Source organism: Homarus americanus, unplaced genomic scaffold (genome assembly GCF_018991925.1).
Source record: "Homarus americanus isolate GMGI-L3 unplaced genomic scaffold, GMGI_Hamer_2.0 scaffold6317, whole genome shotgun sequence".
NCBI lineage: Eukaryota > Metazoa > Arthropoda > Malacostraca > Decapoda > Nephropidae > Homarus > Homarus americanus.
Genome location: NW_024730668.1, coordinates 4,154,943 through 4,177,374, shown reverse-complemented (window position 1 = coordinate 4,177,374; position 22,432 = coordinate 4,154,943). Strand labels below are relative to the sequence as shown.

General features: G+C 38.4%; 2 protein-coding genes across 3 annotated transcripts in view; both read right to left on the bottom strand.

The window, feature by feature from the left end:
• Nucleotides 1-32: 32 nt before the first annotated feature.
• On the bottom strand, nucleotides 33-10,788 carry LOC121867199 (prostaglandin reductase 1-like). Its single transcript, XM_042367011.1, has 9 exons — nucleotides 10,649-10,788; nucleotides 6,722-6,835; nucleotides 5,614-5,716; nucleotides 4,876-5,058; nucleotides 3,509-3,627; nucleotides 3,096-3,247; nucleotides 2,548-2,674; nucleotides 1,255-1,373; nucleotides 33-965 (listed from the first exon to the last, which is right to left on the bottom strand). The coding sequence occupies exons 2-9, from the start codon at nucleotides 6,825-6,827 to the stop codon at nucleotides 855-857; spliced, it is 1,020 nt and encodes a 339-aa protein (XP_042222945.1). The 5' UTR covers nucleotides 6,828-6,835; nucleotides 10,649-10,788; the 3' UTR covers nucleotides 33-854.
• Nucleotides 10,789-12,158: 1,370 nt separating this feature from the next.
• Nucleotides 12,159-22,432, bottom strand: part of LOC121867198 (protein APCDD1-like) — a 122,675-nt gene continuing 112,401 nt past the window's right edge. For both annotated transcript variants that reach the window (XM_042367009.1, XM_042367008.1), the window contains exons 7-8: nucleotides 17,869-18,035; nucleotides 12,159-17,321 (exon numbers count right to left, since the gene is read on the bottom strand). In XM_042367009.1, the coding sequence (XP_042222943.1) occupies nucleotides 16,745-17,321; nucleotides 17,869-18,035 (744 nt within the window). In that variant the 3' untranslated portion in view covers nucleotides 12,159-16,744. The remainder of the gene's footprint in view (nucleotides 17,322-17,868; nucleotides 18,036-22,432) is intronic.

The window sequence follows — 22,432 nt, the reverse complement described above, 5'->3', positions numbered from 1 at the left end:
CAATGTTTACCTATCTCAAGCCTAAATCTAAATTTGTCTAATTTAAAACCATTGCTACGAGTTCACTCCTGGTTGGATAGTTTGAGTACCTTTATTTTAACATCTTTGTTTAGCCCTGAGTTCCATTTATACACCTTGATCATATCGCTCCTCACTGTACTCATCTTAAGGGAGTGCAAATTAAGATGCTTTAACGGTTTAACCTGTCTCTGTACTCAAGGTTTCTAATGCCTGCGATTAGTCTTGTCATTCTCCTCTGAAGCCCTCTTCAGTGTTTCCTCACAAGATCATACACAAAGAAAATAAGGAAAACAATTACCTTGGATATAGTACATAATTGGAGTTTTTAAGGTGGTTTGATGTTGGTGTGTGAACTGTTAACATTGGTGTCATTCTATGCTAGCCTCCCACCATGGTAAGTTCTATTTGGGATAATGTTGAGAAAATTATGGCCAATACTCATGTGTTATATTCCTTGGTACCATCTTACTTTAGATGGACAAACAGAACTGGCAAGGAGAGTAAGTTTCAACACCCTCATTTGCCATTTTTAAGTTATTTGTCTGACTTTAAAATTATTTTTATGTCTTTTGGCTGACAAATTTTGCCCTAGAACCTAAGCCCCACATTTACAGTACATTAGGTTTTTGAAAATTGTATTCACATACAGTAGTGGAGTTTTGTTTAAAATACATTTTTCAGGAATGCATTCATAACAATAAGTGGGAACCCCCTGTACTGTGTGGGAAAACTTGGTCACTATTACTTAGGATGGTTTTGCTTCATAATTTTATAAAATTTTTGACACTGCTAATATGTACTGTAGGTGCGACATAAGACATCAGCTTGTAAGATCAAGGTTTTACTACAGCCTTACCAAAGTTCTCCCCATCAAAGAGGCCAATGAAGGCAATTGGCATCTTGTCAAATCCCTGAACAACTGTCTCTCTGTACTTAAGCTTGCCCTGTAAAGAGAATATACGAATTACAGTACAATTGAAAATTTTAAATCACTTAAGATTTCTACATACCTTGTACAGGGTACTGCACTTTTAGTATATTAATAATTGGTAAACATTTATATAATAAATAAAAATTAATTGCATATGTACAATCATCCAACGATGTGATGTCACAGTTTCTGGGACATTTAAATAAGAAAGTGGTATCTGGCAACTACCAAACTCAATTATTTTTGCTTTTATTTTTTTGAGGTGCAAAGCAATTTTGTGAAAGAGTAACAGATTCACTTACCTCTTGTATCCATTGTATCATCTGCTTGAAACCCTCAGATGAGCGATCCTTCCAGCGGAAAACTAAAAATCCCTCGACCTTTAGTTCTTTCCATATTAAAGTAGCTTCGCTGAATGGACCTATAAAATTTTAAAACATAAATTACAGTAGAATAGTTTTTTTTACACTACGTATCTTAAATAATGTACTATAATAACATGGACATTTTAATTTAACTGCTATAGGTTCAATAATATGATTTTCTTTTGTACTATAATGAGAATTTATTGCAGTCACAGTGTGAATAATGTACATTGTTGAAACCGTGCTCGAGGTAAACTCCACAGTACTGTACAGTAATTAAATATATTTCACTCATCAGGAGCCAGAAAGTGATGAAAACTACAAATTATACGTAGTGCATTATTAGTGATTGCTCCTAGTGGCTATAATTTAATGATAGTGAGATGCTCAATGTACACTGTCCTCAGATCATGTCATGAAAAAAAATAAATAAAATGAGTAATACAGGTATATACTGTAGACATCTCACCCCTATAAATAAACTAAAAAACATTATGTCCAAATTTCAGGTTCCTAGAAGGCAAACAAATGGAGCAACCACTGAGTAACCCACTTTTGGAACTTGTATCCCCTGGGTTTTATGTCACCTGGAGATTGATTGGGGGGTTATACTGTACTATAATTTTCCTTAGTTTTATTTGAGGGAGACTGAGGTGAATATCCAATACTTAAACAGTTTCCATCTGTTAATTCTATGCTGGGTGAGAATTTCTTGGATTTGAACATTAATCAGCAGAAAATGATATCTAGACTTAGAATCTGTCAGCATTACCAAAAAATAGATTTTTCCTTTGGGAATCTTTAACTCTCAAGTCCTAACCATGTATGGAGGATGTTTGGCTATGACTGTCCTACTCAGCCTAGCTACATATGCTGTACAAACTTATTATTCCCACCCCACTTCGAAAGTTACCATTTATCACCAGAAGACACACATTACCCTCAAAGTTTCACAATTGTTGCCAGGGTGACAGAGAGAAGCATGACCTCATGACAATGGCCCAAATTATCTTATTGAAGCATAATGGGCCTCCTGTATACTATAAATAATGAAAGTTTCTCTTGCTTTTGACTCTTTGTGTCTTTTAACATAACGTAAGATGAATTAATAAGGTCAAAGTTGTTTATTTTAGGAAAAAAAGCTGTAGGATAAGGGTGACTGCACAATGTTACCTGGGCTATGACAAAAGGGGTTAAATAAAGGCAGATCTTCAAATATCTAGAACCTACTATTCAGGGAGCCAGGAGAATATATGTCCTTGCTGTCATCATTGTATGTGGAGATAGCACCACATACCGCCACTCGGCCATAATTTGCCATGAAGGGCAGTGCCTCAGCAGTAAACTGTCCACCAACCTAAAAATAAATACTCCATTATGTTAAAGAACACTAATTATACTGTATATGAAGCACATGCATGGAGCAAACATGTTAAGAAAACATAGGCTTTGAGTACGTATTTTGTCTCAATTAACAAAATGTAAGAACAAGGAGTGGAATAACACATAGCTACCCAAAGAAACATTCTTTTGAGTCACTATACCAGTCAACTATAAAGTGCAAATACATCCTAAAGTCAGTAGTCAATTAAAAAGTCAATGATCTGTTTTCTTGGCCACACAAACGGATGCCATGCCTCAATCCTCTGTTTTTCTTTAAAAATTAGTTATGTATCTTAGGTAATATTTCAAATACCTGTATACAAAATTATTTGATCTTTCCCATACATTCCCAGTCTTTCTATCTCTTTTACATTTTATTTAGTATCTAAACTTACATTGTCAAAGAAACAATTGATCTTCTCGGGAGCTGCCTGGCTGAGAGCCTCCCCAATATTTGTTGTCTTGTAGTTGAAAGCATAGTCAGCCCCAAGTTCCTTGACCCAGGCAACCTTTTCATCAGAGCCAGCAAAAGCAATCACTTTACATCCTAGGGATAAATATAAATAAATCAGCACTTCCAAGATAACAATCTTCTCCACAACAAAACTACAACTTTATGACACTTTTTTGTCACCACCTTAATAGATCACATACAGTATGGTTAACCAATATTTTTAGAGTTTTGGATGAAAAGCTTTGGTCATGTATGCAATGATGAGCTTTTGAAGAGAGAAAACTAATTAGAATAATTAGAGTTACAGTAAGTGTCCTGTTAACTCCTCTCTATGTATTTTATCTTTGTTCTAACCTTTGATCTTGGCTATTTGCACCACAGCACTACCCACAGCTCCAGCAGCTCCATTTACGAGCACAGTGTTCCCTTCTTTAGGCTGGCAAAGCTCCAGAAATCCAAAATATGCAGTATTTCTAAGTGAAAAATTGTGACATGCTGTTAACATACTATTACACATAAATTATCTAAGATTATGATACAGTATTTATGTGTACAGTAGAACTTCAAAAATCTGTTGTGGTGTAGCACTCAAAGTCAGTGATTGGCCAAAATGCTGAATAATCAAGACTGCACTTGTGAAGGAGAGGAGTTTTAGAGATTGAATAGTACCTAAGGTGAACATTGATGGCTTGAACATCCTGTGCAAATGATAACAAATAACAGAATTTCAATACTGTATCTCTTCTGGTACATTTGAATTGACACAAATATTAATGATAAGCAATATACAATGAAAAATGGGTAGTTAAAGAGGATGACATAAGAAGACCCAATTGAGCTGAAATAGCAATGGTTAAATGTATGTGTAATGTGACATTAAGAGATAAGAAACCCTGTTTATAGCTAAGAGGGCAGCTGGGTATTGAGAATATTGATGAGGTTTTCCATAGAGAGAGGGTGAGATGGTTTGGGGATGTTGAAAGAATGGAGGAGATCAATTGGGACAAGAGATGCATGAGTTTGAATGTGGAGGGGAGGAGAACTAGTGGTAAGCCAAGAATGACATTGAAGATGTTGTGAGTTATGACTTACGAGATAATCACCTGATGAGAGAGGCTACAAGAGACTGTGTAGCCTGGAGAGTTATCATCACGTAATCACAGCTAACCCATACAAGTGTGGAGAGCGGCCATAAAACAATGATGATGATGATGAAATAGAATGTAACTAGTTCGTTTAACAAGGTTTATATTTAGGCTTAGTTCAAATTACAGTAATTGGAACTATGTATTTGCAATGGGCAAGGAATTGTAATGGCCATGATGCGAGAGGTATAGTAATGAAGTTCTACTGTACATGAAAAATTTTTGCCATAAATATTGTAATTCCAATATTCCAAAGGATTACAGTAAGTGCCAAGAACTAGTGACATACATCGAATGATTCATTATACAATATCAAAGAGGGTGGTAAAACTAATTTTAAATTTACAGAACATCTCAAAATTGGATCTTAAGGAGAAAAAATAAACATTGCCACCACAGTAGACAATCATCTTGCCCATTGGATATGCCAGGAACAAAGAAGGGCAGCTGAGTCGCCCCATTATTACATTATACAAGTTCCTTATGAGGGGTGTTGATCATACAATAAAATCTGATTTATTCTGCATGAAATTTGTACTCAACTTATACAACAAGTAAAACTTACTCTACACTTACCCAGGCATGCCCACAAGGCCAACACAAAGACTTATTGGAAGGGTCCCCATATCTGGTAATGGCCACATCCATTTGTCATCAGGCTGCAGTTTATCGGATGGAATATGAGTGTGTGTCCGCCAACCACTGTAGACCACCATACAAGATCCAACTGGCCACTGAGGATTTTTGCTTTCTATTACCCTAAAAATGTGTAAAAAAAAAAAAAAATGGGTACGGGTAACTGAAATACGAAATTGATTTTGTAGCTTAGGGGAAGAGACAAGTTATTTGTAATACTGTACTTGTGGAGGCACAACTTACTGTAAATAGAAAATTGTCCCTAATTTATCAACAATGATTCATCACAATAAGACAAACAGAACTGGTAATGGTGTTTCTTTCTGCTTTTACAACTACTGTACAGTAAGTAAACTGTAAATATAAAAAGGACTGTAAAAATGTTTGTCCAGGTTTTACAAGTATCTTCCCACCCAGTTGCTTGTACAGTACATATAACATTGGAAGAATGCCAGTGTTGTCTCCTGATAGGCACAACTCGATGATGAAATGCACTCAGTTTCTGGCCAATGAATATGCTGTAATAACGAGTCTCTTCTGTAATTCAAAATACTGTACCAACCACGGCGTGTATTATAGAGAATCGAGGTCAAGATTCAAATGTCTGTGATGTGTTGTGTAGAATCACCAGAAACAGAACAACTCTCATAACTCTAAACTACACAATTTGTAACTGACCTTGCCACCTGAGAGCCATACATAGTGGAGTTGAGTGGGATCTGCCGGGCCATGTACCTCATGTAGGGATCCACACTAAGATACTCTGCTTCTACCACCACATCTGACGATTGACAAGGCATTATTTGAGATGCTGTTCTGTACTTATATATACTAGAAGCTCACTAATTTGGTCTCCACTAATTTGAAATACTGTACCAGCCAGTTAGTTCATACATTTTTCGTGAGGGCAAAATATCTGAATATTTAGAAAACTTTTCAAGCCAACTATACAAATTATTTGAAATTTGTATGAAATCTACCCACTCTATTATGTAAAAAATAATATCATACTGTATATACAGTACTCACAAACTTGTTAGATACTGCAGAATACAGAAGACAATTGCTTGACAGAGCAACACTGACTATAATGAGCATGAGAACAGGAAATAAAAACCGACTTTCAAATGATCACAATCGTTTTAAGGTAAATTAAAGAGGAAAATAACAAATCTTATTAACGTCTCATATTACTTTACAAAATTATGTGGTGAAATAAAAAAGGATGAATGAAAGCTTTGAGCTACTCCAGATATTAGGACTACAGAATCAATACTTCAGTTAAAAATAAATAGGTTAAGCTCCTTAAACTGGAAAAAAATTAAGGACTTGTCTGAGAAGTTGATCCATTTTGCAAATATTCAACTATGAACTTGCAATATGAACAAACATAAAGAGGAAACCGTTTGAAACACAACTTAATACTGTATAAAGAATAAAGAGCAACAAACATTAGGACTGCCGTCAAAAAAGAGGACACATTGTGAGGCAGCAAATTTGATGGCCCTTGGGATAGTTGTATAAGTGGAAAACATTACAAATTTCTTAAATGACCAAGAAAATTAACCCTGTCAGCCAATATGTCACAAGCCAATGTGTACTCGTAAGTATAAATAAACAGATACAAAACATGAGAAAACTGTCAGCATGAACAATCTTTATCATGAAATAATTTGTTATGCTGCCCCAAGCCATTAATTACTATTACTGTGCAGTGTTTGGAATTCTGAAAGCAATTAACTTAGCTTTAATGAATTATTTATGATAGAAAAGAGCTCTCTCTCACCTCCATCAGCACATGGTGGCAGCTCCTCCTCTAGACAAGAAAAGTCTTCCACGGTGGGCTTTCCCTTAGGCCGCCTCACCAGCTGCCATACTCTGCTCATCACCATGATGCTGCCTGCGAATATAAGCTTATATTCACAAACTAGTGACAGACGAACAATGCTCCTGGCTGAAATATTGTTATTATTATTGTTTTGGTCATCTGGGGAATCTTAGGAATTTAGGTTAGGTTAGATATAGTACATGGGTTCTGTGGTTAGGTTGGTTAGGATAGGTTAGGCAAGATTCAAAACACGTCTAAAACAGTCGGAAAAACAAAGATGGCCGAAACGATAATGTTAATGAAATATTTATGGATCACGTGAAGGTCAGCATTACTGTGTTCAGTCACCAGGTGAAATAAGCCGGGATGCCTAATCTTCACATGATCCATATTTACTAACTGGCAATACTGGTACTATATATATTACCAAAAATTATGAGAAGCTGTATGTTGGCAAATTCACAGAAACATTTTCTAAAGGAACGAATAAAACTGGACCTTAAAAGTAGGATACAATTTGATATGACTTCAAAATTCAAGTTTTATATAAGTTCAGGAAAACAAAATAAAACAAGATACCTGTGCATACATACCAAGCAGGTCTACGTGAACTCCAAGCTTATAATATTAACATTTCCGTATCTGCATCACCTAGAGAAGTTCAGTCCGCAGTCACCATGACAAAGTACCTTATCTAATTCTATGTTTAGCTACAATATTTCTCACCATATAAGATGTGCCATTTCAAAAAAAAATTAATAAAAATAATAATAAATAAATAAATAAACCTTAGTGTTTCCTCTAGATGTAAATAATGTCCCTTTATGGAAAATAATCCAGAAAAAGTTGATCTGGAAGTACAGTTAGATGTTTTGATGTCATAGCCACCATAGTCATTGAGGTTGGAACTTAAGTCCTTCTTGCCACTTATCTGCTACAGGTATTTTGTGATATCAATTTGTAGTTTCAACCAACCACAGCTCTCGAGTTGAGCAATGTTTTTTTTCCGATGATTTAGGCAATTTTAAGACACTTTTCTTCTGTGACGTTTGCCTCGCAAATGACTTATATATACCAGGGAGGTCCAGGGAGTTGGAGTCCCCCAGTTATGGGGTTGGGTTAGGTAATTTTAGGTAATTTACGAGGGAAACATCATTGAAGAAAAGAGTAAAATTGTAGATTACAGCAACCAAAGATTTTGATAACAACAAAACAAAACAAATTTTTCCGAAGGTTTTTGAGGCGATTGGTTCAAATCTGGGGTTCTTGGTGGGGGAGAGCCAAAACGAGTGATGTGTGGAAGAAGCGAATTCCAAAATTGTCCAAATCGCAACAAGAAAACACCAGAAGAACACATTATGCAACAGAAATTCTGTGATTTATGAAAATAGTAGAAATAATAGTTCTATTGATTGAGTGTTCTGAATTCCCAGTACTCTGTGCTTACTAACCTATACAATACAGTGATCCCTCTGTTAACGAACTCAATCCGTTCCAGAAGGTCGTTCGTTAACCGAAAAGTTCGTTAACCGAAACCATTGTTTCAATGGGTTTTTGGGTAATTGGTTCCAGCTCACCAAAAATTTCCTAAATTCAACAAAAATGGTAGAAAAGTTCACTTACTTTGAGGTGTGTATGTAGAAGGCTCCTGGATGATGATGATGATGATGATGATGATGGGATTTAGAATGGGGGTGGAGGAGAAGGAAGAAGAGAAGGCATTGGGGTAGAAGATAAGTGACCCCATGGCACCATTTCACCCATAAAATTTTAGCTCTCTTGATGTAATTCAAGATTATTTTCTTTAAATCAACACTGCACTGCATTATATATTGTCAATATGTAAAATATATTTCAAAATGACCAATAATTTGCCTGGAAACACAGAAAAAAAGCATTTAGTTGAAGAGAGTCTCAAGCAAGATGTTACCTCCAGTGAAAACAGAGAGAGACTAACTCCTGTTTGCTGTGTTAAGAGGCTGGATGCCGCGCATTAAACTAGTCACTTTACCTTCAGTTATGTTCAATAATTGTTAAAATGACTAAAAAATTGAATATTAAACTTTTAAAATTATTGAATAGTATAAACTTCTTGATATTTACTAAAATATTAAGGAATTTAAGCCCTAGAACCGATTTATGTATTGGCGGACTGATATTAAAGCTGGTTGCCCGGTCATTGCAAGTGAAAACATGTTGAGGTCGGTTCGTAAGAACTTCGTTAACCGAATTTTTTTTCGTTAACCGAATTGAAGATCCTTATGGAAGGCAGTTCGTTAATCGAAATTACGTTAACCGAGGTGTTCGTTAAACGAGGGGTCACTGTATAACCAAACTAAACCTAACTAATCCCTTAGCCGAGCCCCCAGACGCGATGTTATAACCCAGAGTCACGTGGTCAGCCTCCACAAGAATATAAATAGCCATTACATTATTTCTTACCTTACTCCATGTCAGGGTCGGAGTCTCGGGGCAGAATGAGCCAGTAATATTGCAGTAAACAGCAACCACAGAATTCCTGATATCCCAAAAGAGTGATTTCAGATAAAAACCTAACCTAACCAATCGCATCAAAAACCCCCAAAAAATATTGAATTTTTTGTCAGATTCTTTGGTTGCTGTAATCAGCAATTTTACCAAGAAAGGTATCTTAAAATTGTCTAAGCCAGCGGAAAAATAAAACACAATGCTCAACTCGAGAGCCGTGGTTGGTGAAAACTACAAATTGACTGAAAATTAATAATGATACAATATCCAATACACTACTGTTTAAGTCTGTACCTTCATTAGACACAAATGAATCGGATCTGTAGCATCTTTGTGGGTATTTTTGCGTTTACACATTCCACATTCCTACCACTAATCTATTATCATATTCTAATAAGACGTCTAATTATAAGATAATTTTCATTTATTACATTACCGTCGCAAATGTATAATTACGGAGATAGCATATCCAAAATTTTCTCTATTTTCTTCCATTAATCTTCCTCCATTATCGCCTACCTCACCTCTCACACTGGTGTCTCCTTCATAAATCATCACGCCCATGCGTTCCCGTACACGCCACGCGACCAATCAAAAGCTCAATCAAAATCGATTTTTATTTTGGGGCTCTCATATTTCGAAATTCACATTCATTTCCGACCATGGAAGTCTGCGATGGGTGTCACTTCAATTATATGGAGCTGATTTAGAGTCTTGGGGGGAAAAAACGAAGAAACTATAGCATTTTTTCCATCGCATGGTGTTCTTCCAACCTCAGTAAAGTGTCTTAAGTGCAAGACTGAATGTAAATATCACAAAGACCAACATATGTGGCGTTGTGTAAGAATCTAAGAATCCAACGACGAACAAGAACCAGGCCAATAAGGTAAGAAATAAGTGATTCCATCATATGGTGAGTCAGTTAGGTTAGGTTAGGTTAGGTTGGTTAGGTTAGGTTAGGTTAGGTTAGGTTAGGTTGGTTTGGTTTTTGTTTTCTAGTGTGTTTTGGTGTATTTTTTATTCGCTTAGCCATTATTTTTTTTCGAAAAACGTCCCACTAAAAAAAAAATCGATAAAAAAAGGCCAATTTACGAAGGAAATGAAGGTCATATTCCGTTGAAACACAAAAATACACTAGAAAATACATATTTTTTACTTTCTAACAGAGTGGGAGGTGGAAGTGTAAATTTACCTCTTTGTGTAGGTGTTACAGCAGTACAATCAAATGCAATATAGGTAAGAACCTAACAGATAAAGGTGTAGATAACATATCGTGGACTTCTTATATAACTACTTCTACTGGCTCTCATCACAACCTCTTAATTAAATGAAAAATATTGCGAACTAAAACTTTATATGAAAACCATATATGCCAAACGGGAAAAAGAAATTACTTACCTATTCTCCTCCGTGATATATGAAGAGGTAATCCTTCCAATAACTTTAAAGAAGCAGTTACAGGACAGACTGTCTAACGAGGGAACTACACACACTCGCCTGATGTGAACGAACCCATTGAACTGTTAAGGACGCGACAAAACCAGGGTTGCCAACTCGGATTTTCAAATGTCGCTAGGCTGGTACCTAAAAGTAGCTAAATGTCTCTAAATCTTCCATGGAAAGTCGCTAGCTATTATTCCCCCCCTTCAGTAATTTGATGCAAATTATATTTTCATAATGCCGACTATAATGGACGGAGTATAAATAAAATGCATTATGTAAAAATAAAAATATTATTTTTTTTAAAGCTTAATGTGCACACTTACCTATTATTCAATAGTAATTGCATCCCAGTCCTCTCCGTAGTCGTCGGCAGTGTGAACAACTGTAGAGCTGGAAGCATGTGAAGTGCTTGGTTCAGGTTCTCTTGTAACTGTATGCCTCCACAGTCCCTATCTTTCTTAAAATATCACTAGGAAGTTCATAACTTGCACAACAGGTGTTCTGTCTTTTTAACCCATACTTTATTGTAAGAATTGCCTTTAATGTCGATAGTTTCATTTTGTTGCGCAATTTTGATTTCACAAAGTTCATATTACTAAATGTGCGCTCTACATCTGCGTTTGAATGCGGAAGAGATAAGGCAGCGAGTGTAATTTCAGCCAGATCATGGTAAGGGTTTTCACCTGTCGCATCTCTGTAATTTGCCACTTCTGACCACAATTTTAGGGTGTTAGATGCATGGACGGGCTGACATCAAGTGATCAGGAAATAGACGTGTCCCTCCTTCTGTACCACGACCCGTTGAAATGCATTAAACTTTTCTTATTATTTATTGTCCCTGTAACCCCGTTGCTATATATTATGGCTCGAAATTAGGAAAACTGAGTTTACATGGACAGTCCAAAAGTATCCAGAAAGTCGCTAGATTTCTGTGGCTATCTCTAGATTTGAGACAAGTCGCAAATCGCTCTAAAATGTCGCTAGAAAAAAACAAAAAAACTCTAGATCTAGCTACAAAGTCGCTAAGTTGGCAACTCTGGACAAAACTTGTTCCCGATGCCTGGTATACTGTACAACCAACTGGTATGCATGAGTGAACTAGCTCGGTGGGTAGTTTAATCCTCCCATTTAATGAGATTGTTCTTCATAGGTCCAGTGTTAGTACAAAAGGAAACTGGAATAACTTGAGAAAACCTGCCAAGATAAGAACCTTCTCAGATATAATAAGAGTCTCAAGGAATGTAGTCGTGACAATTCATCACCTAAAAACCACAAGACTCCTTCAACCCTTTACAAAAAGTCTATCCGTCTATTCATTATCATATTCCATGTTTGTTTACAAGCTGTTGTAAATACTTACGTTTACATAGCCCTTTTTATTTCTGGAATTTTCTTAAGCAATTATTATGATGCAAATTCAACGGAAAATGAGTGAAAAAATTTGGACAAGGTTCAAGAAAACAACTTTCAGTTTTAAATTTATTCAATACACGTGTTCAGCTTTCGATAAAGTTGTCTACTTGCTGTTAAATAAGCTGTATAAGCCAAGTGTTCTCCACCATTTACCTCATCACTTTACTTCACTCTTGCTTATCGAAAACTCGTGAATAATGAGGTTAACCTTTAGAAGAGTGTACGAGACAAGAGGACACAACACTAAATTGTACTTGAAAACTAAATGACATGAAAGAAGTTTGGCCGAATTAGGTAATGATGGAGCCGCCTGGCTTACGGGTGTTTACCAGCTTTAAACGAACTACCGTTACAGGTACGTCATACCCACAAGAATCCAATAGGATTAATCGACACTATCAATTTAGTGGTACTCATGTATGTAGTAAAATTACACGAGACGTTTAATATCAGCAAAAAAGTTTTCATTTTACGACCTACTACAACACAATAACACTAGATGATGCTTACTTTCTCCTGAACTCCATGGAAGAGCGTCCAAATTGACTCCATGACGATGGCTATAAGCAGCTGGAGTTGACAGGAACAAATTAACTGGTATTTTTTACGTCTTTAATGCTGTGTCTCCTACAAAAATCCTACAAATGATTATTGGTGGGATGTCCTGATATGAGGCCTAGATTTACTGCACTGTTAAAGTAGAAAAAAGTATGAGATGTTTATATCAAATAATAACTCTAATTCATATCTCACGTTAAACAGAGCTGTTATTGTGACAATGTATACAGTAAGTTTTCTAAGTACTCTACTAATAATACCAGTATCATGGATTTGACCGATCGATAATAAGCATTTTTGGGGGGGATGAACCACACTTAAATCTGGGTTGAGTTTCTCCATTTTATAATAACAATTTTGGCATCTGATAGACAAATGACAGACACTGACAATCAACTGCTTAGATTCAACATCTAGCCTTGCTATAATTGTAGTAACATATGTCATACGTAATTTTAAAAATGTATTCGCCATAATACTGTAACTGTTGTTGAGAATGCGACACAGGAGCTCATGCAGGGTGTAGGACTTCTGTCTGTGTCTAGTTAAAGAGCTGCTACTGTAACGAAGGCCTTAAACTGTAACTGGGGGTTGGAGTACTATACTGTAATAGGTGAAGGTACGATCAAGCACATAATTATCATACAGTACAAAGTTGAGGTTAGAGTATTAATTGGGAGTAAGAATGCTATCTGGTGGAGTACCGAGAGTACGAATTTAAGACTAAAGTACTCGAAGGTTGTAAAAAAGTAAGAAAAGAGGTTTGGGAACAAAGAGGAAGAGAGGGAAGGAGTTCTGCTTGACAGCCTCTCACACCAATACAGTATGTGGATCAAGTAACAAATAAATGAACATAAACCAAGAAAAGCCAGATAAAAGTGTTAGGTAGAAATAGTTATTATCACACTATAAATAGGTAGGCGGAATACTTAAACACTGCAGATACAAAGAAACTATGGCATAAAGGATAAATCTGAGTACAGTATATAGCCTTCGACAATATTACAGTTAGATCTACAGAACTACTAACACATCACCACATACCTAACAGCGTAGTTAATGTATTTGTTCCTTTCAATTCCTTATTTGGTTCATTTTTCTTCAGTGTACAGCTTCAGCAATATTCATTTAGTGGAGAAGAAAACTTGGTGGTGATAAACATTCAACCGGACATACTGTTGTAGGTCACAAGATGCCTCAGACCCCCAAACCACGAACTTTACATCTACTGCTATAAACTCTGCCAGGTAATGAACACAAAAACATTTTGACTAGATTCTGCATTACTTAGATCAAGAGTGGTAGCTTGGTGTGAGCCAGAGAATAAGGAGTGCTTATGCCAACCTCGGCAAAAAAAAATTTCCTTGTCCTTGATTATCTTTTTAAACCGGAGCTTCTAATAAGTGAGAGGGTGTTCTATCGAATAATAATGAAAATTTGCCATTAACTTGAAAATAATTTGTGCGCAAAACTTACTAAGTCTGAACAAAAAACTCGATTATGTGTTCCCATAACTGCAGGAAACTTTCATCTTTATTTCCTTACTTGCTAAACACCGAAAAGCGACGACATAAAACATGGACATATTTACATGCACCCCTCCTGGACAATGCTGGAACGGTGAAGTATTCATGAACCAATATGATGTAGCTCAGGTCGCAAAACAACTCTACATATATTCCCTCTTTTCAGACGCCGCCATCGCAGAGAGTAAGAACCATGAGCGAGGGATTTGCGCCAGGTAGATCTTGCGACGAAATGAGTACAGGAACTGGTTTGAAGTGCAAAGTTCTTAACTAACATTTAACACTATAATATAATACACTTATAATCCACTTTTTACACATATAATCTACAGATCTACACATTAAGTAAATATTCATAAACTAAGAGCTAATCGGTGCTCACTCAGCGGCACCAGAGGGAGATACTCAGCCAACTCTGAAACGCGCAGCAGAGGACTCACTTATCCCTCAATCATATCATCCTAACCTACAAAGTTTCTTACAACACAAATTCAGCTACACTCTTACGGTGTAACTGCACTCTACAGCTGCCTAAAGTATAAAGTAAGTTACAATATATACAAGGAAACCTAATTATACTTGCAAATCATAAAGTACTAATAGTGATAATGTTAGGGTTGATTTAGTAAAGTCATTGGTATGGACGCCGTGTTTTAATATGAGGCTGAGGTAGGCGGTTCAGGGTGTAGGTTGCTGTGGGTCAGTCACGGCCAAGACGGGCACACCGAGTCATCTGGCCCAGAGTAAACCAACGCATTTTAGGAAACCTGTTGTTGTTTTTATTTCATGAGATACCAGATCTTTAAGTAGTCTTCTGAGAATGGTGAAAAATGTATTACTGAGTTCTTGTTGATATGTACGACTATTTCAGTAATATATTTCACTGGATAATTTTAAAATTGAGTTGAAGTTTACTGCAGACCATACAATATTAATATACCCTAAAATATAATTCTAAGAAGCGTCAATATCTTGCCTCTTTATCTCACCCAAATAATGCCTGCAGGACAGTCACCATTAAACTGTTCACTCCCAAACTATAAATTCAGTTCATAAATTTGTTAGGCAATCGAAATTTCACACAAACATTTCTATATTTTCGCTGCTTTATAAAGTATTGAAAAGCATTTATGCCAATCACTTTTCTTTCTCTTTATCTGACAAGTTCTATACACAAAGTTATATGCATATACCTAGATCACGCGCACCTACAGTGATTTACTTGCACAAAGTTATATATTATGAGAGTATAAGCCTCTTACTAAAGAAACCAATATGCTAAGTAAATATACAACCAACTGGATGATGCATATATGTGTAAGTCATAAATTGAACACACGATATAACACCAAACGCCTTCAATATCCTAGTTAAAATAATAATAAAATGCTTACTATTTAACTTGTCAAACCTTTTGGGCGGAAAGAAGGGATTAATGTTTTGTTTAGATCTCAATAAACAGCACACGAGGACATGGGTGTAATGGACATGATGGCTTGAGTGGCTTACACTCGCGTTCAGCAATACTGTATAATAATAGTTGATTTGTCTCTCTGTAACTCAAACCATAATGAATCCGTAATCCATTAACTAATATGGCATCATGTACTCCATTACTGATCATTAGTATCCAAACTCGTCTCTATAGATACCGAGTTGTGCACCTAGATAAGACTTTCCTATTTATGGGAACTCGCTGCCGAAAATAGATATGCTCAATAGTCCAAGTTAAACCTGTGTGTGTGTGTGTGTGTGTGTGTGTGTGTGTGTGTGTGTGTGTGTGTGTGTGTGTGTGTGTTGTCACTCAACTCTATCTCCGCTGGTGTTGTGTGCTGGGAAGGTGAAGTTTAGTGAAGTTTAAACCCACGTACAACCTCTCCAAGATCTTTGAACGTGACTCAGAGCTAATGATACTGTACTTATCAATGGCAAACTAAGCACATGCAGGGTGTTAGTCAAATCAATACATCAAATCTGTGGCTGGACGATTTCATATGTAAAATTTAATCATCTGAAAATATATGAAGAACTTTCGTTACTGGGAAGCTAGAGTAACATTTACCAAATCGTCTACATCTTAAAGCTAATACACCAATTACATGTAATTCTATGTTCTTGTACAGCTAAATGGAATGTTAAAACAAAATGGGACAGAAAAAATAAAAAAAATATACAAGTGCTCTTGAGGCAGATGTTAAAATGTACTGTTGTATGTATTAATATAGGTAAAGAGCATGAGCTTCAAATATATTACAACATTTAAGTTTGTTTAAAGCTTATGGAGGGTGCATCGCCGTGCGTCGACAACGAGTCTACGGTACAGTACACTGTTTTGGCGAACATTAGTGGACAATGTTTTCACAAACAGCAAACCGAGTGAAATCTAATATTAACGAATTCTACATCTACAATTAACTGATCGCTATAATAGTCACATAATCGCAAAGTTCAAATACAATATATTTGATCTTAGGATGGGCTTGAAACTTTCTCGTTTTCTATAATAGCCCATTTTTTATCTTTGTGGGTAACCAAAGAAATTTCACTCTCCCTCTCAGGGTTTCCAGGTAAGCGCCAACAGGACCAAGAGCGCGACAATTATGGGTTTGGTGTAAGTAAGAGAGGCAGCAGAGGAGGCGACACGAGCCCCCACCATAGGTCGGAGAGAGTTATCTTGTTCATGGGTGTTGTAGTGTCTGCAGCTGATGAGAGTTGGTCCCCAGCTGGTGGGTCGAGGGGTGTCGCCCAACTGCCGGGGAGTGGTGGCCGTTTGTCCCAGCATCAGCCACATACCGCCCGTCTCATCCACACCCGTTCGGATAATCTCCTTCTCGACGACTGGCACCCGCACGCCCACAGCCTTACACCCTCCTGTCGACGTCACATCTTGCGATTTCTTGGGGGTCCACTTCCCCGGTCGCCCGCACTCCTTTCCTTTGTAGGAGTTGAGGGCGCTGGCCAAATCAGCGTCTTCTGGTGTCAGTACAAGGCGGCTGACGGTAAAGTCATGGGCGTAAGGGGCGGGCGTGGCGTGGGCGTAGGTACCGGTGGCGTGGAGGGTGAAGGAAGGGCGGGAACACTCTGGGTCATGGTAGTAGCGTAGAGTCATTGACCACTCCTGACGAGCCGGGCTGAGGGGGGACACAACGTGGAGATCAACAACCATTTACATCAGATTATCATTAACACACTTTAACACATTTTACTTCTATATCCATCTTTTTGCTCTCTCACTTTAATCATTATTCCCATGGTCAGTGTATGAGGGAAATTCAGGCAATCGTCCTTTCTTAAACCCGAGTCACAACTCATGCCACTTCTAATCATGCCAAGGCTACTCCGTGCAACTTTATGTTAGTCGAACTCTTCAATCATAATTTACCTCCTGCATTTCTCACACTGCTTGACTATGGAACTCTCTTCTCTCTCACAAGATTTCTGTCCACCTACAACATTTTAAATGTAGGGCGCACACACACACACACACACACACACACACACACACACACACACACACACACACACACACACACACCTTAACGCACATCTAAACATATACTTTCACCTCCTGTATCCATATTGTGTATTTATTCTTCACCGATAATTCTAAAACAGATCAACTACCACATCTAAGATTCTTTACACACATAAGAAGTGACAGAGTGGAAGTTTGTTTACCTGAAGAGGAGGTGGCGAGTGAGGAACATGCCGTAGGGTCGCGTCTCACACCTCGGGGAGGCCCAGGCGCCCGCCAGCACCAGAGGCAGGGCGGGGCCAGCGTGCAGGTGGGCGGGGCTACGCTCGTTGCTCCGCCCCACCGCCCCACACACTCCACAATCACTTGCCTGTAAGACACCACACCGTCAACACTGTTGCTGCTGCTATTGGTCTACGTAACATCATGGAAAGAGGCACCTACTCCAGTTTAATAACTATTTCTACACAATTATTACATTAATTTTTAAAGAAAGGCATACTTCCATTCAAAATATATATATATATATATATATATATATATATATATATATATATATATATATATATATATATATATATATATATATATATATATATATATCGTCGAAAACAAAACAATATTCATAGTCTATGGTACATGTATTGCCGTTACATATAATTAACGATGACAAATAAAGCGTGTCACAATTAAGAGGCAAATACCATTAACATTAAACCACAGGCAATGTTACGTTTCACACTGTCACGTATGGGAGGCCCCCGCCGCCGCCACCACACCTTCCTCTGGCCCTCTCTCCTCCACCCCAGGCTTAGGGACCCCTCACTACACACAATGACACCATACCAAGGATTAACCCACCATACCAAGGATTAACCCACCATACCAAGAATTAACCCACCATCCTCAGTCTCAAGGCAGTAACTTCTAACTCTGGTAACATAATCCATAAACACTTGGTCATAACAAGCAGTAATTCTCATTCCTTCAGTAAGTATATAAGCTTCCATATATATAGATCATTAATAAAGCGAGAACAGCACGAGCAAGCGTCTTGATATCACCCTTCCCCGTCGGGTTTGCTTTGATCTGAAGGCGGATAAGGGAACGGGTAATGTCTGTCCGCATGACTTGGGGAGAAGTCAAGGTCGATCCAACACTATGATCTGTTATCCGAATTCACTAACCGATCCGACATTCTGATTCAATATCCGATCATAAATACAATCAATAATTTATAGGGTTAAAATAAGATGTGTAGACTCACTCTCTCTCGATGGTAATAAGCACACAAACACTACCATACACACACACATACAATAACAAAACATGATGACTTCTAACTCTATATAGCAACCAGCAACGCCAAATGTCTTTCTTCTCTCTCTCTCTTTTCCTCTCTCACTCTCCCCCTCTCTCATGACGGGTCCCAGGTGCGAGTATAACCCCAGGACTAACATACGCTATACCCTAAGCGTTGTCCGGCAAGATATATGGTGTATAATATCACACTTTACATTCCCGGGTATATTGTGTATCAAATTCCCCTTCACCTTCCCCCTTTGTATTTTGCATATAATGATCGACTCCCGATGCTCCACGACCTCACGACTATGTATGTATGTGTAATGAAAAGGGCATAGTATAGTCCAAAAAAAAAATATATACATATGTGTAGATAGATACATGCAGGCATACACGCGTTATACACAAATACAAGGGAGCACACGTGTATACAGGGATATGGTTATGAAGTCACTCTGTTTTAGATACTACTACTACTACTACTACTACTACTACTACTACTACTACTACTACTACGCTTTTATCAACACGTACTTTAGATACCAATTCTCATTATAATCAGCAGGTACAGTACTTTTACAACACACCCCCGGAATTTTGTGTGTGTGTGTGTGTGTGTGTGTGTGTGTGTGTGTGTGTGTGTGTACAATTTCACTTATTTTCATTATTTCTTTTATCATCAAGTGTTTAAGACTCGAGGAAATGTCTGTCTGTCTGTCTGTCTGTCTGTCTGTCTGTCTATCTGTCTGTCTGTCTGTCTGTCTGTCTGTCTACTAGTATGTATATCTTTCTTTCTTTTTTATATATGTCTCTTTCTCGTCTCCTCTAATCCCCTCTTCGCCTCTCCTCCCTACAGCCCCGGGGGGAGGGAGGGAGTGGGGGTGAGGTGTGAGGTGAGGAGGTGTGAGGGGGTGAGGAGGTGTGAGGGAGGTTGAGTTATGGTTTAGTTGTGTTTTACTGGTGGCCTCCCAGCCCTCCCAGCTGTTGTCATTGCTTCCCTCTCTCCCCTCCCTCATTCCTCCCTTCCCCTAACTCTCCCCCTCATATCTCTCCTCTTTTCCTTTCCCTCATTCCCCTTCCCTTCATTTTCCTTTACCATCCTTTCTCATCTTCTCCCCTCATTCCCGCATTCCTTCCCTTCACCTGCCCTTCCTTCATCATCTCCTTTCCTGTATTCTTCCTTCCCACTACCCTCCCCCTATCCTCCCACCTCCCCCTCTTCCCTCTCATCCGCTCTTCTCCATCCCGTTCCTTTCCCCCATTCTAAAACTGGTTATGAAAGGGAGTGTGGGGAATGAAGAATAACTGCAAGGGGGCGTGGGGAGGAAAGGGCTCAGCAGGGCGTGGGGAAGAGGCATAACAAGGGCGTGGGGAAGAATAACAAGAGGCGTGGGGAAAAACAACAAGGGCGTGGGGAAGAATAACAAGGGGCGTGGGAAGAATAACAGAGGCGTGGGGAATGAAGAAAAAAGGGGCGTGGGGAAGAATAACAAGGGGCGTGGCATCTCAAGCACAATTGTATCATTTTAATTTGTGTATTTAGGGCAGGGCAGGCCAGAGGAGGAGGAGGGAGGAGGAAGGGGGAGGAGAGGTGGAGGAGGAGGAGGAGGAGGAAGGGGGAGAGGTGGAGGAAGAGGAGGTAGGGGCAGGAGGTCATCAGGGAGAGGTGGAGGAAGAGGAGGTAGGGGCAGGAGGTCATCAGATTCAAGCAACTAAGTGAGGCTGCTTATGTTGTGGTGTGGCCCAGCTGGCTCAACCCTGATTATTTTGTGAGGGGAGTGAGGGGGAGGTGAGGTAGGGAGAGAAGATAATGGGAGGGAGGGAGGACAAGTGGAAGGAAGGAAGGAAGAAAGAAGGTGGAAGGTGTGTGAGAAGGAAGAGAGAAGGGGTGGGAAGGAGGGAGGGAATAGACGTGGATATAAAAATGGATAGCTAATGAGAGAGGCCATGAGAACACACACACACACACACACACACACACACACACACACACACACACACACACACACGACAAACCAGAGATTAGCGCTGGACGACACAAGAGCTCAACAACAGGACACACACACACACACACACACTACACAGGTCGTGCCGGGTGTCATAAATTCCCAGAGGTTCCCCATGGGGACCCCGCTGACCCACACTCACTAACAGGCCGCAGTGAGGCGACGGAGGAGAACCAGACCCACGGCCCACGATCCTAACATACCCATATTGAGGCTGGAGAGGAGAGCCAGATCTATTCGACTCATGACGAGTCATAACCCCAAACAAACAACTCACAACACAACCCAAACCCTACGGCCCATGGTTCACGGCTCTCATAACGCCTGGTGTAGACGAGGAACTGAGATTAATTGTTGTTGTAATTTGAGTTAAAGAAGATGTCAGTTTAGTTCCAATTATTAATTTACACTCACTGACTGTGTGTGTGTGTGTGTGTGTGTGTGTGTGTGTGTGTGTGTGTGTGGGTGTGAACACATTGTGACCCACGTGACGTATCTGTCTGTGTTTTTTTCTTTTAATACCAAGTTTTCTTTCATTTCATCAGCATTGACCCAATTCTCAGCTGTAACTGTTTGTCTTTCTGTACCAACAACCTACAAATAAAATATCTCATTAATACATAAAAATCCTGAGACGTAAGGAAATGTAATCACCTTAATGTTAATTAAAATCATAATAAAGTATGGAGAGAAGGACCCGGCCATGAAGCCTTAAGGGAGAAGCGAGAGAGCATCGCTGAGAATGTAAACAAACTCTGAAATCCCGAATTCTCGGCATTTTAGAAGACAATTCTCAAGGACATACAGGTACAAGTTAATTCTCAGACTATATTATAAATTATATTTTCTTCTTACTTGGTGACGTTATTAACCATTTAGAGGGCAGAGTATCCCTTAGGTATTTTTATTCTGGTTAACTCCAGACGATTTTATTCAGCTGAGGGGAGCCCCTGTCCGCTAAACACACGTGAATTACACGAAAGCCCTTGGGAACTTCGTGTTTTCTTCTTTCCTTGTGGTTATCAGCATATATATATATATATATATATATATATATATATATATATATATATATATATATATATATATATATATATATATATATATTTATATATATATATATATATATGTATATATATATATATATATATATACCGTAAAAACCGATAAACAAAAATGAATTTATCAACCAATAGGAATCCGGAACCTGGAAGATGATGAATCATGTTTCCCGCCGGAAGTAAACACAATAGTTAAATAAGCCACGGTGTAAATATCAAAACAATCATATAGACTCAAACAACACACAAATTGTAGTGGACGTTGTTGGGTCGATTATTTTCCTCTCGGTTATCAACACAAACTCCCGAAACCAAACCTGTTAGCTGAGGTATAAGGTAGGTGGGTGGGTGAGTGGCATAGCATTCTCCTGTTCTTGGATATTTGGTAAAGTTTC

Coding starts and splice junctions, on each gene's coding strand:
- LOC121867199 (XM_042367011.1), bottom strand. CDS start 6,827: ATGGTGATGAGCAGAGTATGGCAGCTGGTGAGGCGGCCTAAGGGAAAG. Junction 1,374..2,547: donor TTCTCCTGGCTCCCTGAATA/GTAGGTTCTAGA, acceptor AAAATTTTATAG/GTCCATTCAGCGAAGCTACT. Junction 966..1,254: donor TGATACAATGGATACAAGAG/GTAAGTGAATCT, acceptor TTCTCTTTACAG/GGCAAGCTTAAGTACAGAGA.